Source organism: Hesperophylax consimilis, chromosome 7 (genome assembly GCF_061612785.1).
Source record: "Hesperophylax consimilis isolate HC1 chromosome 7, BYU_Hcon_1.0, whole genome shotgun sequence".
In the NCBI taxonomy this organism is placed as follows: domain Eukaryota; kingdom Metazoa; phylum Arthropoda; class Insecta; order Trichoptera; family Limnephilidae; genus Hesperophylax; species Hesperophylax consimilis.
In genome coordinates this window covers 36466650-36481540 of record NC_142842.1, presented here as the reverse complement: position 1 = coordinate 36481540, position 14891 = coordinate 36466650, and the positions used below count along the sequence as shown (strand labels likewise).

The window sequence follows — 14891 nt, the reverse complement described above, 5'->3', positions numbered from 1 at the left end:
TCCCAGAACGACCGCACATTATTAAAATGCATATATCTCTCTTCCTCTCATCTAAAAAATAATTATTTCTTTTATGTCAGAAAGAGAACGAAATAGTGCTTGTTATTGTCTTTGAAAAAATGGAAGCTTGTAGAAGGTTCGATCCGTGCAAATCAACAACGTCTCAAGGGTTAACTTCACGCTTCTTCAGATGACATTTGCAATGTCGTTGACCTGGTTTTTAGTTGCGTTTAAATACGGGCAATTCGATTACGCATTCCATATTGGCTTTAGTAAATCGATATTTCAATTTAAAATATTCCTCTGATAGTGCTGCAAATGGGTATTACTGCTTTTTTACATTTTCACTACGCAACAGAACAATATTTGTCAAATCAACCAGGTTGTTAACAAAGTCCGCCATATCCGTCCTTAGTACGTTCCTAATCCTGGGGGACGGGTCCTTAAAAATCTGTCAGCTACTAATACTACCATGTTACGGCCAGTATACGCAGTACAGACACGCGTGATTATGAGTAATGTTTTTTACCAACTCATTCTAATCCCCCGCATTATCGATTATGAGTAAGGCTGTATAGCTTTTACATGTTGGAACATAACAGAAATAGGCTGTTAATTTTACATTCATAATTTTTGTAGGTGTTTAAAAGAAATAAAAAAATATCTTCTCAGTTCAATAATTAGTAGTACCGATTGTTTTAATAGATAGTCCACTGAGAAAATGGCATGAAAACACATACATAAAAATAAATAATTCCCTGTCAGAAAATTCTAGCAAATTCATGTTTTTTACGCAATAAAAACTTATTATAATATCATTTGTACATTTTATATGAAATATTGCTATAATGATATGATGAGACAATAAAGAGAATGAAGAAATTTACGTATTATATTATGTATATTTATATATGTCACCTTGTATATTTAGCAATATTTCTGGTTATGGTTGGTGTTTGGAGTTAATATTGGTACTTTCATGTGGTAATTTGGAATAATTCAATAATCACTAGTGGTTTGGTGTAATATTGATGTTTAACTATAATATACTAAGCTCGCATGTGTACGTATTCCGTAGTGATTGTATGTAATCTGCACGAACACTCGATAAAACCATAGCTAGAATAGAACCTACCATAGACACTAATAAATGCACGGGCATGTATTAGAATTGAAAAGTAATACATAATGAATCCGTATAATCATACCCTCATGTTTTATGATTCCAGCCTGGTTAAAAAAGTAATGTATAATGAGGACAGACCAGTGCTGATTGCCTTTTCATAATGATAATTTGAAAAGAAGTCATGGTTAAAGAGCTAAGGTTCAGTTAAAACTTGTATTGGCTCTTTGTGATTATAGCCCGAGAGGGCGGGGATGGGCAAATGCAATATGACCAGTCGCTTCATCGTCTCGCGCATCGGGACTGTGTGGACAGCCAGCCACTGTACTGTACTGTACTGTCACGTACTGTACTGTATTGTACTGTACTGTCACTGTACTGTACTGGCACTGTACTTGCACTGTCTCACTACTGTCAGCACAGCCCCGGTCGCTAATCTCTACCGCCCCCTAACACATCCCGCTACATATGCATTTGTGCTTAGCTTCATGTTTTTAACATCATATAGGTACTCACACACATACCGCTACTCTAATACATACATAGTTCCATATTCTGCCTGAATCACACATACGGCCACATCCACAATATCATGCTGAAGGTTTCTTGTAAGCTAACTATATTTGACTTTAGAGTAGAACTCTTTTGGAATAAGTGGTTATTGGTGAATTGACGTGTACATATTATAAATCGATGTGTAAATATTTCTTGTATCTTGAGATGTAACGCTTTAATAATTATTAATAGCGTATACCTAATTTTATTATGGGCTATTTATGTTAAAAACTTGTTTCTTGAAAAAATCAAAAAATATTAAAGAAATTAATTCCAAATTTAGTTTACAAGGCAACGCTGCAGCATAGCAACAATATATCCACTAACACACCCGCCTCCAATTAATCCAGGCAATCCAATCCCGAGGTTTGATACTAACACACTAACACATAGAACACTCCACCCCACACAGAACACGGATTGATATATGGTTATGTAATGTTGACATGAATGTATAGCGTCGGTATGTCCACCCGTGAATGCTTCCAATGCTGCTAACAACGTATCACCAATGTACATAACACGCTTGATGTGGGTTGGTGGGTGTAAGGAAGGAAGGGGAAGCGATGAGAAACAGAATGTACAGCGGGTGTGGCTTGCAGGTGATCGCCGTGATCTCCATCCTCTTCATAGTGCTGTCCACCATCGCGCTCACCCTCAACACCATACCCCAGATGCAGGTGTATGACGACAAGGGAGCCATCACGGACAACCCGCAGCTGGCCATGGTGGAGGCCGTGTGCATCACGTGGTTCACACTCGAGTACGTGCTCCGATTCAGCGCCTCCCCTGACAAGTGGAAGTTCTTCAAGGGCGGCCTCAACGTCATAGACTTGCTGGCTATCTTGCCCTATTTCGTATCGCTCTTCCTGTTGGAGACCAACAAGAACGCCACAGACCAGTTCCAGGACGTGCGGCGCGTGGTGCAGATCTTCCGCATCATGCGCATCCTGCGTATCCTGAAGCTGGCGCGCCACTCCACGGGGCTGCAGAGCCTGGGCTTCACCCTGCGCAACTCCTACAAGGAGTTGGGACTTCTCATGTTATTCCTGGCCATGGGCGTCCTCATATTCTCGTCGCTGGCTTACTTCGCCGAGAAGGAGGAACCCGGCACCAAGTTCATTTCCATTCCCGAAACATTCTGGTGGGCCGGTATTACCATGACGACAGTCGGATACGGTGACATTTACCCAACAACTCCGTTGGGCAAAGTCATCGGCTCAGTTTGCTGTATTTGCGGCGTGCTGGTGATTGCCTTACCCATCCCTATCATAGTCAACAACTTTGCCGAGTTTTACAAGAACCAAATGCGGCGCGAGAAGGCGCTCAAGAGGCGCGAGGCTCTGGAGAGGGCCAAGCGTGAGGGCTCCATCGTCTCCTTCCACCATATCAACCTGCGAGATGCCTTCGCCAAGAGCATGGACCTCATCGACGTCATCGTGGACACAGGTCAGTGCTTCCATCCATACCGCCTATTGCCTACTGCACGCCATTCTATCTTACTGTATCTATCTGTCTATCTCTGGCACTGATGCATGCTTGTCGTGGAACTTCCATTTATACATGCAGCAATCAATCAATACCCAAGTCAGAGATCACACCCACTTATTGGCCTAGATCTGATCAGTATCACACTCACCAATAAACATTAACATTATATATCATACATGCTGTCATCCAGCTTATTGACTAGATGAATATTCCAACTGGCGAAGAGGTGCACTCAGAGAGTTTTGTTCCTTCCCTCCAGGTGACAAGTGTGTTCTGATAGAGGAGGAAGACGACAGACCTACAGCTTAAACACACTAAAGACGCCACCACCTCCCGACGTTGCATTCTTACTAAGCTAGGTTCAGCTAACAACCTGTTACTACTGGAAGTTACACTGTGTGCACCGTGTGTATTGGCTCTGTGTCTTGTGTGCTTCATTTCTTTACTCGGTGTGGTGAACTTTGTACTATTGTACCTCTGTACTTTGTATGTAGACTGATAGACAATCGGAAACCGTCCGGACCGCGGTTCCCCACCCCAATTATTCAGTGTAATTTTGAACACCAAATTAACATTCCATCCATGGCTTCATATGATATCGCTAATTTGTGAACATAGAAACGCCTCATTAAGAGTAGTTAGTTAGTACGAGCTTTCGGCAGCTAGGATTTTGCTAAATATATTTTAAAGAGATTTGTAATGAAATGATTTTGAACGGTGATAAACCGGGGCGAGTTTCAAGATTGCACGGTCTAGTGGTTAGTGTGGGTGGGTCACAGTCCGGGCTAGCGAAAGGAGACTGACCCCGGCGTTCCGCAGGACACAACCTGTCGCAGGGGGACAACACTAGTCACAGTCAGGAGGGCGAGCAGACCACCCTGCCCGGCGTGGGCTGCTACCGCAACTATGACCACTACATCGCCACCAAGGGGCAGGCGCTCTCCGAGTCGGAGCAGGTGAGCTATACCTCTCTCTATATCTCTGTCTCTGCGCTTCCAACGCCTGGCTCTGTTCTCCGCTCTCAACAACCCCTTGCGCTTCTTGCAGATACTGAATGCCGCCAATGAGAGGATTTACCCCGAGGCAACCAGTCCCGAGAAGTGTCTACTGCTCAACCCTGAACCTGTCACCGTGACACAGACTCCTGTGAGAATTACATTTATTAGTGTGCAGAACCGCTGAACCTGACTAACCTATAGCATTGTCTGTGTTGTATACCGCTGCCCCTAACAGTACTACCATACCTTAGTAATGTGTGCGTTCATTGCAGGAGAAAAAAGCTGCAGAAAAGCAATTAGAACTGGACCAGCTGCCCTCTGAGTTTGAATGTTGTTTTTGCACCTTCAAGGTACCTACCCCATAACCTGCATTCCGCTTACTCTCATAACATAACACATGCAGTCCATTAACAAACAACTATTATCATAATACATAGTTCCTTTAATAGCCATTATAATGTTTGTACTTGGTTGAAAGGGATATAAGGAGTTCATAGACGCGGAACATTTGATGCCCCTTGCAACTTCAGACTTTAAGCAGCCGGTGTGCGTGGAACTGAATTGTTTGCGAAGAGAGGGCCTGGCGCCCAAGGCCTTACCGGAGACGGCCCCCAGCCTGGACAGCTCAGGTAACCCCTTCCTCTAGTCTAGTCCCCTTCCGTGTGCACTGTACATGCCCAGTGTATATGTAGCTTACCACTTGCATTGCAGATACATTTGCATCATGCCTTACGCACCCTTTTCCTTCAGAGGGCGATATCACACGCGAGAGTGACTCCAACTTGTATGTGAACCCGCTGGACAACAAGGTCCGCTCGGGGGTGAAGAAGAGCACCTCGGGAGACAGTGCGCTGTGCAGCAAGAGTTCCTCTCGGCAGAGTCTGACGCAGACCAACCCCTCATTGGCAGGCTCGCGAGGCAGCCTCTGTCAGCCGCTGCAGCCCTCGCGCATGGGCCCGGGGCAGCACCGGCCCGGATGCCAGGGCTCCCGGGCCAGTCTGGGGCCCACGCTGGAGGAGGACGCCAGCAGCTTTAACGAGTCCCTCCCCAAACACAGGAAGACCAGATTTCAACAGGTAAAATACATGCATCACAATATACATTTCAACAAATATACCTCTTTTAATATTGGATATTGTGTTTTGATGAAGTCATATGTACATGTGTAAAATATAATTAAATAGGATAGTCTCTTTCTTATAACATTTTAACTCCACCAATCATGTTATTTTCTTCATGTTTCCGCTGCCTGTGATATAAGTAAGGGGTACAACAAAACTCTATGAATTTGGCTTTTGTATCCAGCTTTGACTGTACCAATATTCAATGTCCAAAAGCGATATTGTTGCCAGTGTTTTCAGCTCCAATGGACTAATGTGCTTAAATATCACAATCTGCATAAACTTTGGAATTAGACGAGTAAATAAACACGTACACGACCATGCTTAAAAAGAAAAGCATATTATTGTTTTTTGGAACTTAAATAAAGTTTTCCTAATTGGTGTCTGTTAAAGTTGATACTTCAGATAACACTTACAAGGTTGTCTCCTTTAATGAAATATAGTGTTAACTAATTTTTGGAAAATACCGAAAAAGCCCTCAAAATTTTGATATTTTCGGCTGATTGAAAACCGCATGATATCACAGTACAAGCGCGGCGGTACTGCAGCAAAGCCATTCGAATTTTGAATTGTTCTGAATCGTGTCTCATATAACGTCACGAGACGCCATTGCATAGGTTTTACCCAAGTTCGCTTTGAAAGCTCATAACATCGAAAGACTAATTTTACTACTGTCATTAACTTTCTCTTTAATTACAATACATTTTCATCAAAATATAAAAGTAGGAGACAACCTGATTATTTGATGATTTAATAGAGCTATTTTTGTGATAAATCACCTTGTGGCTTTATACAATGATATCCTGTTCATATTGGGAGTCATATGATCCGGTGTCCTTTTCTAGGTTATGACAACTTCCGTTGTGGGTTTATGAAATATGTATAAGGTGACTGTTTTATGAACAGGATATAAATCAAAAATTTGTAAAGTAGTACAATAAAATCCCATGGTCACATTAGTCCATTGATTGGATGCTTTTGTTGTTAATCTTCGCTGATTTTAGTTGTCGGTTTTCACCAGGCTTGGGATATCATATTTTTTTCTTTTCCTAGGAATGGTCTGAGGATGAAAAGCGACCACCGAGAGGAATTGCAACAAGAATAATAAACCATCATATATTCGGAGGTAAGAACTTCGAAAATAAAGTTAGTTTGACAGTAAAATGTAGAATTTTTTTTAAATCTAAGAGTATGTCAGAGAATCCTTTCGAAAAGTACCACTAAATTTAAAACATCCACTTTATTCACTTGGACCATAGTATTTTTTAAGTTACACCCCTTTAACTTCCTCTAGATGCACCGGACCACAATATTAAATTATTCTTTCGACTTAAGCGGGAAACCCTTAAAGCAGCATAGTCCACTTTTTAGGACTTGCGATATTGGAAAAAACCATCCTGAGTTACTCCTCTATTTATTTTTTAGTATTTTATGTATTATAGCTATAGAAATAAAACGTTTTCTCCGTGTAATCACTGAATTAGACTTTCCATTACTAAAGATTTTAGAGTGATAACCATGATTTTTATTAGTTTATGAGTTTATGTGTCAAAGATTAGTGAATGTTTTATGGTTATTTTTAAGGTTTCCGACGATTTGTCAGTACAAATATTATATGTTAAATAGTTACTTTTCTGCTTCTATTAGTACAAAAACTATTAATATGTTTAGTATTTTGTGTAAAATATTAAAAAATATCTTCAGACGTAACTGAATATTGTTTCAATGCAGTCAGTCATATAAACCAACAACAAGTTAATAATGATTTATATTATGGTATCAAGATTGTTTAAGAATTGATTCACTTTTGAGGTCACAGTAGCCAAAATTACAACTTACGATCTAATACCGACAGAATATTTTGTGTGAACAGTTTGTAAATATATATTTTTAACTTTTAATTAATTTAAAAAATGGCTTATTTTAAATCTTGTTGCAAGATGATTTAATACTTGTAAAAATTTATTACATAATCTTTTTGCTGTAAATAAGTTGTTTATTTTTTTGCACATTTCTACAAATGTTTAACGAAATATTAATCTCAAATGACCCGTCTAATTGAAGCTAATTGGGTAAGCGAATGATATTTTTCTTTTATTTACCTTTGTAAAATTACCACCACCAATGTGTCAGTGTAACTTTATACTGTCATTTAAAAAGATAACCTGTTTTTTTTACCCGCGTAGTTTTGAAAGTCTGTAATGGTCTGTAACAACATTTCAGGAAGACCTTATCTGTTTTTGATATCAAGCGAAAGAAGAAGAATGAATCTACAATAAAAAATTTAAAAAAAATAAAATTCATATCTCGCATGAAGTGAAAAAAAAACCTTTTATGTATTTAACTGATTATGATCAAAATTAATAATTTTTTTTCTCGTTGTCTGTTTATTTATCTATGAAAACAAATGTTATTTTTATAAACTTACATTATATTATTTTTAAAAAACGAAAATAATGTAATTACGGTAAATTCTTTGTAATGCGTTCATGCGTCACACGTTTCCTGTTTGTTCCGGGGCAATACTGACCTTTTTGTTAAAATGTGGGTCAAGCGAGTGGACAGTACTTTTTTAAAGTTACGCCCCTTTAAGTTTGAACCGTTTAAGTGTAATCATTTAAAATAATTACAGTGCCCTTAATTTTTTCCTACTATAAGCAAAACCTGTAAACTAAATCCCACTAATTATCTACATAAAATTCCTTACACATTTACTCTTTCACTTGTTCCAGCCAAGAATGGGAACAAACGCAATGCCTGGTCTAGTAGTGAACAAGACAGTCTTAGGGCGAGATCCATCCTGAAGAATAAGGAAGCGCGAGGAACCGATAGTGAGTTCCTCATACAGGATCTGGTGTCTCTCGGGGCGAATGTGAGTGTTATTTGCTAATTGCAAATGTTAAGTAGGTACTTTTGTCAAAAACAATTTATCATATTAACTCTGGCAATACTAACCGCATGGAAAAAGCAGATATTCATGTAATAATTTTAAATGTATGTATTTTTCAATGTAAAAGGAGAACAATGGGGTATTTTCACAAATAATGATGAATACTGTTAAAAACTATCTAAAATTGCACATTCTGAAACGGTTCCAACCGACGAAGATAGAAAAAACCACTAGCTGGTAAGCCGGCAATCACCAACGCCGACATATTCACGAATCAAAATGAACTTATGGTTTTGGCAGCAAATCGAAAATTGCACATGCTCTTTAAAAAAACAACACTTGATTTCAACTTAATATCTAATGGAGATAGCTATTTAAGTCGGGGTTTAAGTAAAAATGCACAAAATACGTTTTTAGGGTGTTAGTTTGGGTTATTTTAATTCTAACATAACTTTGATAGAGAAAAAATACTTATCTCCCCCGACATAAATAGTTGTTTCTTGTAGTAATTAAGTCGAAACCAAGTGATATTTATAATTTTTTTGCGTATTATTTGTGAGGCAGAATTCAAAAAGTGTATCAATGATGTTTTGGCAGCAAATCGAAAATGGCACATTTTAAATCGTTATCAACATAAAAATAATAATACTCTCGTAATTTTTTTCAGTATGAAAAGAACAGTGAAAATACCCTATTAACGATAAGAGGAGTAATTGTATTGCAGTTGTGAGCATCTCAATAACAGTATTGGTAATATTGCAGGGTGATTCGGGTAACGAAAGTTCGCCGGTGAGGAAGAGCAACCATTGCCAGGGCCAGGGTGGTCAGGGCCAGGGGGGCCAAGGGGGCCAGGGAGACCAGGACAAGTCGGAGCAGTTCCTCACTCCCGAGCAAAGGAAAATGGACTGAACAATTGTGTGCAATAATCGACATGTTAAACATATCATGGTGTGATTGTGACAGCTTGGAAACGAGTCAATAAAAGGTACAAGTTGACTCTCGCGCCGCTTTGCATTCCATTATCGTGATTAAGTTAATAGCCTTAAGTTTTACATACGAGGGTTTGTTGATTCGATCAATGTGTTTTTTTACAAATTGAATGTTTTATTTCTTCGATTAAGGACGCTAATAATTGACGTAGAAAAAACTGTGAATTTTCAATTAGTGAACGCATTTTGTGATAGACGATTCTCATTGTAAGAATTATTTTTGTGAGAGATATATTAATGAAAGAAGAATGTTGAAAGCAATTATCGTTCTGCCTTGGAGATTAAATATGTTATGTTAGGGTTCACTTTGCAGAATTGCCTAAGCTAGCGTTACCTAGCAGGTAGCGGGGTAGGCTCCAACCAACTTAACAACCAACTTGTTATTTCTTGCGCTTTCAGTAAACAGACAAACATATGTATCATTCGGTATTTTCAATTATTCGACACATAATAACTTTAAGGTGTTGTTTCAAAGAAACTAAAAAATGACATTAAAAAAAAACAAGATTGATTATATTGTAAAGCATTTAATAAACAAATGTATATATTTTATTTCTTTTTATTTACCAAATTACTCCCTTAAATATATAAATATTTCAAATGTATGTTTATTTCATTAATAACCCACAAAGAGTCAGTTGTTAACCAGATGATTCCAATTCACACTTTGGATTAGTTTTTGGTCCAATACAGTTCGTATTACATTAACTTATGACATATGAATACATAGTACGATTAAAATAAAAATACAACGTATTTTTATAAAACTAACATCTGTACTCAAAATTATGAACAGACTCAAAAACCGCATTGCAAAACACCATATAAGATTAATAATAATAGTACATTGAAGAAATTAATAATTTTTTGGTAGGATTTGTTCATACAAAACGTAAATAGATTTCCTTAACATATTTAGTATTAATAAAATAACAGAGATTAATAAACCTAATTAACGTAAATATGATATTGCTACAAACTACCATTCTAATATTGTACAGTGAGAATATCATAATATAATACAATACAAATATTCTTTCAAGAAAAGGTTTAGCACATCCCAAATAATAATACTTTAGTAATAATCAGTCAGAAGCAAAAAAATATGACATTAAGGATGGATTGTTTCATCGAATTGAACGATTCATCAAATTTCAAAGAGTTCATTTCAAGTTCATTTGCGAGTTCTGAGAATGTCCTATTCAAGTTCTGTTATTATAACATTATAGGCCAGTTACTTGACAGAACTGAAATAATAATAGAACTTGAAAATTAACTTTGAACTTTGAAGATAGAACAACCCGTCCTTAGGAATTGTCTCATGCAAACACTGTTTCATAATTGTATGTTCACACCCAAAACATATTAAGGTTAAACGTAACTTACGTTATAATCTACTAGCTGAAGAACTAGCGCACAAACAGACAGATGCGGATTTCGAAATTATTTTTTACTATTTAGAGATGAGTTCATAGATAGCGTTAATTTAATTATTTTATTAAAATACAAATTTTGCAAATTATGCTTTACAAAATTAAGATAAATTATTTGTTTGTGTGCATGCGAAATATTAATAAATAGTTTTGTCTGTATAAAAACTCAATTCTTTCAAGAAAGGCATACTAATACAATATTGTATCGATGAATCAATCCAGTATTTTATTTGTATGTCTTTCTTGAAAGAATTGAGCTTTTATACGGTAAAACTATTTGTTCATATTCGTTTTGCTTATGTATAGGCTCAAACAAATAATTCATCTTAATATTGTATTCATAACTTGCAAAAAGCGTTTTAATAAAATTATTAAATTAACACAATCTATGAACGAGTAGATTATAACATACGTTACGTTTAACCTTAACAATAATAATGAACAAATAATCATTACACTGATGGTTTTATTGTCAGTTGTACGCAACCACTGAAAAAAAACACACAGTGGAAACATTCATTTGGTTAACCTTTCCCTTACTGTGCTAAAAAAATTCACGCGTTCCGGTGCTGTGTAGTCAATACACATCTCAAAATAAGCGATTTAATATCGGAAAAATATGAATATTCATAGCTAATCGATTGTTTATTATATTTTATATCAAAAGTGATAATAATTGTAATTAAATTGCTGAAAACATGAAAAAAAACATCGGCAGATGCTAAAAAAATGTGCGAGGGGTTCACATCCAACAACGGTCCGCGACCAATTGGCTGGTGGCTAGCAGTGCTAGCACACACACAGCTATGCGGTCGTAGGTATCGATGGTCTACATAAAAATACAACTGCGGACGTGTGGATTTCTCATGTTCCCGAATAGCGAACTAAAGCGACCGGTCGGTGGCCGAGTTGACATCGCGCTTGGGTCCCACTCAGGCGTAGTGTGTTCAATTCCTCGGCTGGCTAAGTCCTCCATCACAACACAAGCAACATTTTCAGCTTACTGTGGTGGTAGTAGGAGATTTTCAAATATTGTCAGGTTATTCGTAACCCGGGAATGTTTGTCTTTCTTTTTATAAATTTAAAAAAAAAAAATTAAAAAGCGGGACATCACTAGCGTGTAATTTCCTCGCACACTCTTCGTGTAGCATTGTCACACGATTGATTGTATTGGTGTATTTGTTTCCGAATTTCAATTTAATTTGAAAACTATGTAAAATTATTCAGTGCATAAATGTATAACGGAGGAATACCTAAAATCTGAACCCAGAATTTATTATATTTATAGAGTTATTAAAGTTATCAGAAGCAATGTGTAGTAAATACACATCACAGATAAGGAAAGGTTAACCAAAGTATGTTAATGGCCCGTCATAAACTTTGCTTTGCAAAGTGTTTTACGCTCATACCTTGAAACTTCAGTAGGTGAACAAAGTGAATGCACAAAATATATTAAAAAAGTTTGCATGAAAGAATGTCTCCTTAAAAACTGGACTTTAGGTAGGTGCTGAATTACAGGTACTAACAATAATATTCTAGGTGGATTTTCGCGCAGGAATTTAAGATTGAGCATTTCTAGTAGGCTTTTTGGTATAATTTATAGTTGAGTCACTACATATTAGCAAAACACAAGACAAAATAAAAAAAGGTGACCACTTCCAAAAAAATATTTTTAGTTTGAAAACACTGCAGTGTTGTAAGTATTAACAATTGTGTTATTATATTGTTTTTTATAGATTAAATTGTCAACAGGCAATACAGTGGTTTAAATATTAAAATACACTATAATAATAAATGTGTAAAAATAAAAATCTATGGTAAGTCTAAATTAATACTAATTAAAAATATTTTCGATAATTATTAATATACAAATGCTGGGATTTCGAGAAGAAATTGAAGATTTAATGTTATTTTTGTTCTGCTCAATTACTAAATTCTCGTTCTTGAATAAATTCTGTTAATTCACTTACGTTCAGTTATTTCTCGAAATTTAAACAATTTATCAAATTTTAAAGATAATTTTCAAGTTCTGTTAAAGTTATATTTTTATTTCAGTTCTGAGAAACAACTGGCCCTTAAGGCGATGCCATACGTAGTAATGCAAAATCATGTGTTTTTGGTTTGAAAATTTGGTCGCCTAGAAATGTTTCAGATGCTTTAATCAAATACTGCGAGTAGAATACATCTTGGTCTTTGAAATAATCGAGTATTTTTTAGATAAGTCTTTTATAAGCCTAGAAATAAGCAATAATGTAAAGGCCTATGAAAACTGCTTTAAAGTTCAAAATCTCTTACTTACGAACCCATTTTCGGTTATGATTTTATTGTAGGCAAATTAAGTTATTTATAAAATGATCAAAAAAAAATTAAATATTTATGCCTGAGCATCCACAAAATAAAATAAAAGACACTTTTTGCCCATGTTTTTTTCTTGCATAAATCAAAACAGGCGGATGGTGTTAAGCGGGAATTTAAACCTTATCGCCATCTACGTAAGGGTTGTTATTGATAGCGGCTCAATTATAAATATTACACGACGTAGTGCATCGCCTTAATGAAATAATGACAGAACTTGAATTTTAAGATTGAAATTTTATGAATTGTTCAATTCTTGCGAAATAACCCGTCTCCGTCCTTAGTAACTCCCAAGTTGAAGTTTCTCAAAGGACAAGTTTTTGAACATACTTAAATAAATATCTTAGTTTCATAACATCATATTTTAAAACAACCCACTTTTATAGAAAATCACGGTTTTTGTGGTTTTCGTAAGTGAAAATATTACAAATAATTTTATAGAGATGATTAAATCATCAATTACACTAACAAGCGGTGAATTATTTCATTGAGTTAACTTACAGAGGTGTCACAAAGTTCATCACTCGTAAAATGACGTACATTTTTTTCTAATATAAATACGTTTTTCTTCTATGATACGCAAATTTACACGCAGCATTAATCGGACTAGATTAACTTTTCTACTCTATTTCAATAGAAAATAAATTTAAACTAGAATTGAAGCCTCTTTAAAAATAATTTTGTTGCACATTTAAAACATTAACACCTTTACTTATAAATGCAATATAAATATTAAGCGGAGCGTAAGGTCAGAACAGTGAGAATCTTATTACCATGGTGTTTGTATGGTTCAAACGGTCTTAAACCTGGCTTAAGGCCAGCTTTACCAACAGTGAACGGGCGAGTTAGAATCTAATTAGTAAGACGCTATGCTTAAAAGAATTAGTAATCTGTTATTTCATAGATGGCATTAATTTAATTATTTTAAGAAAAACCACTTTTTACATTTAATGCTTTTATAATATTGAGAAAAAGTATTTGTTTGCGTCCATACGTACGCAATATGAAAATGAATGAAAAGTTTTGTCCGTATACAAGCTCAATTCTTTCAAAAAAGGCATACAAATAAAATATTGCATCGGTGATTCAATCCAATATTGTATTTGTACGCCTTTTTTGAAAGAATTGAATTTAACAAAACTATTTATTCATATTGCATATGTACAGGTACTAAAAAATAATTTGTCTTAATATTTTAAAAGATACCTAACATGCAAAAAGTGTTTTTTCCTAAAATAATTAAATTAGCGCCATCTGTGAAACAGCAGATTATGAATTCATTCAAGTATATCCTTAATAATCATGTTCCACCTTCTAAACATTAATAATAATTGTGTCAAACATTATTATGAAACAAATTGTTATGAAACTTGCTTTTGAAATATGGCAGTTTTTAGAATAAATAAAATCTTAAAAATTAATGAAATATTTCTAAAAAAAAATTGTGGATTTATATTTTATCAGTTTGATCAAAATCTGATTTGAGTTTGTAGTTTAAATTTGAGATACATTTTGAGATTGGTAACCTATTTTTGAAAGGGGATTATTTTTAAAATCAAAATGTCTTAGGACGGGTTGTTTCGGAGAATTTGAACAATTCATCAAATTTCAACATTCTATTTCGGGTTCTGTGAAAGTTCAATTCAAATTCTGTTATTGTATCATTATAGGCTAGATGCTTGACAAAACTGAAATAAAAACAGAACTTGAAAAAATCTTTCACAGAGCTTGAAAATGAATGTTGAAATTTGATGAATTGTTCAAATTCTTCGAAACAACCCATGCTTAATCTCATCAATTCACAAACCACGTAAATTAGGCAGAATATTTTTTTATTTTTATAACAATATTATAAAAAGCTACAAAATTCGAATTGCCCGTTGTGAAGGCGATCAACTTGATAGTAATATTATTTTGTTCAGTCGGAGAATTGAAA

At 35.5% G+C, this 14891-nt stretch overlaps 1 protein-coding gene across 4 annotated transcripts in view; it reads left to right on the top strand.

Annotated features, from left to right (window-relative positions):
• Shab (potassium voltage-gated channel shaker cognate b) overlaps window positions 1–14867 on the top strand; it is a 120181-nt gene extending 105314 nt beyond the window's left edge. For 2 of the 4 annotated variants that reach the window (XM_089633454.1, XM_089633457.1), the window contains 9 exons: window positions 2281–3127; window positions 3989–4125; window positions 4217–4315; window positions 4440–4517; window positions 4646–4796; window positions 4879–5243; window positions 6342–6414; window positions 8021–8160; window positions 8941–14867. In XM_089633454.1, the coding sequence (XP_089489580.1) occupies window positions 2281–3127; window positions 3989–4125; window positions 4217–4315; window positions 4440–4517; window positions 4646–4796; window positions 4879–5243; window positions 6342–6414; window positions 8021–8160; window positions 8941–9087 (2037 nt within the window). In that variant the 3' untranslated portion in view covers window positions 9088–14867. The remainder of the gene's footprint in view (window positions 1–2280; window positions 3128–3988; window positions 4126–4216; window positions 4316–4439; window positions 4518–4645; window positions 4797–4878; window positions 5244–6341; window positions 6415–8020; window positions 8161–8940) is intronic. The other 2 variants (XM_089633455.1, XM_089633456.1) reach the window with 2 other exon arrangements.
• The last annotated feature ends 24 nt before the right edge of the window (window positions 14868–14891 follow it).